Here is a 1314-nt window from a genome sequence, read left to right on the forward strand (position 1 = left end):
CAAGAGAGAAATCATGTCTGGTATCAGAAACAGAGTCAACTACCCAGGCCTAGTGAGTTTATAGATCTTGGAGCAGAACCTACTACTGCTACCTTACCAAACCAGTATAATCTCTAACTACATTATAAATATTAGTCCTTAAATCCACAGATAGCTGTACTCCCTAGAAAACCAGAACCAATCAAAATACAAAGTTGTGGAGTCGAGTCCCAGTGGATACATCAAGTAAACAATCACGATGGCTAAGGCTCAGGGAACACTGCAGAGGAGGGGGCATTCTAACAACCAGAAGAACAAGGAGTTTGTTAATGAAACTGGTTCTCCTAGTGATCTCAGAGGCAGCATTCATTAAGTCTGACTAACATGATTGTTTAAGCAAGAGCTGAATGAAAACAACATACGAGCCAAATGGAAAAGACCATACGTCTACAGTCAATTAGGGGATTCTTAGGGTGGAAGAAGTGAAAAAATCATCAATTAATGTCCAAAACATAATTGGACTAGCCTTGGAAATATACAAAAAAGCAACATAGGAAGAACGTTCTAGTAGCTTGAGGTATCGGCGGGAGCTGCCGAGTAGCGCGAGCAGCCGTTACCAGAGCCGGAGCTGCCGGTTAAACCTGATCAAGATGACAACTTCCCAAAAGCACCGAGACTTCGTGGCAGAGCCCATGGGGGAAAAGCCAGTGGGGAGTCTGGCCGGGATTGGTGAAGTCCTGGGCAAGAAGCTGGAGGAAAGGGGCTCTGATAAGGCTTATGTTGTTCTTGGCCAGTTTCTGGTGCTAAAGAAAGACGAAGACCTCTTCCGAGAATGGCTGAAAGACACGTGTGGTGCCAATGCCAAGCAGTCCCGGGACTGCTTTGGGTGCCTTCGAGAATGGTGCGATGCCTTCTTGTAGTGCACTCTGGGGACTCCTCAGTTCCCCCAGCCACAGAATATAGTCTGCAGAGTCGGCAGCTGGGTGGGGCTCCTCCCTGTCCCCATGAAGGAAAAGATTGCTGTTGTCACAGTCACCTCCTTTGTACTCCGGGGTCTTTTGGGAGTTCTCTTCCCCACAGCCTTTCATCCATTTTGGAATTCTTGCCCTTGCATGCCTTGCCCCTCCTCCCCCTGCAGGTCGATGGCAACAGCTACCAGCTTTCCTGAATGGATTTCTGGCCCCTTTCTCCCTCCCTTCACCATCTGTTGGATGCCCTTTGGCTCCCCCCCCCTTTTTTTTTTGGCAAAAATAGTCACTCTCCTTATAAACATTTCTAGACTAATAAAGTCAGTGGCCTTCCTAGTTGGTCTTCTGTGTTGGAAAGCAGGTGGAC

At 47.6% G+C, this 1314-nt stretch overlaps 1 protein-coding gene across 1 annotated transcript; it reads left to right on the plus strand.

The window, feature by feature from the left end:
* Positions 1-539: 539 nt before the first annotated feature.
* On the plus strand, positions 540-1072 carry LOC126497530 (barrier-to-autointegration factor-like). The gene has a single exon (XM_050135603.1). The coding sequence runs from the start codon at positions 630-632 to the stop codon at positions 897-899; it is 270 nt and encodes an 89-aa protein (XP_049991560.1). The 5' UTR covers positions 540-629; the 3' UTR covers positions 900-1072.
* Positions 1073-1314: the final 242 nt, after the last annotated feature.

This window comes from Alexandromys fortis, unplaced genomic scaffold (assembly GCF_014885135.2).
Source record: "Alexandromys fortis isolate MF-2015 unplaced genomic scaffold, M_Fortis_MF-2015_v1.1 scaffold_24, whole genome shotgun sequence".
In the NCBI taxonomy this organism is placed as follows: Eukaryota; Metazoa; Chordata; class Mammalia; order Rodentia; family Cricetidae; genus Alexandromys; species Alexandromys fortis.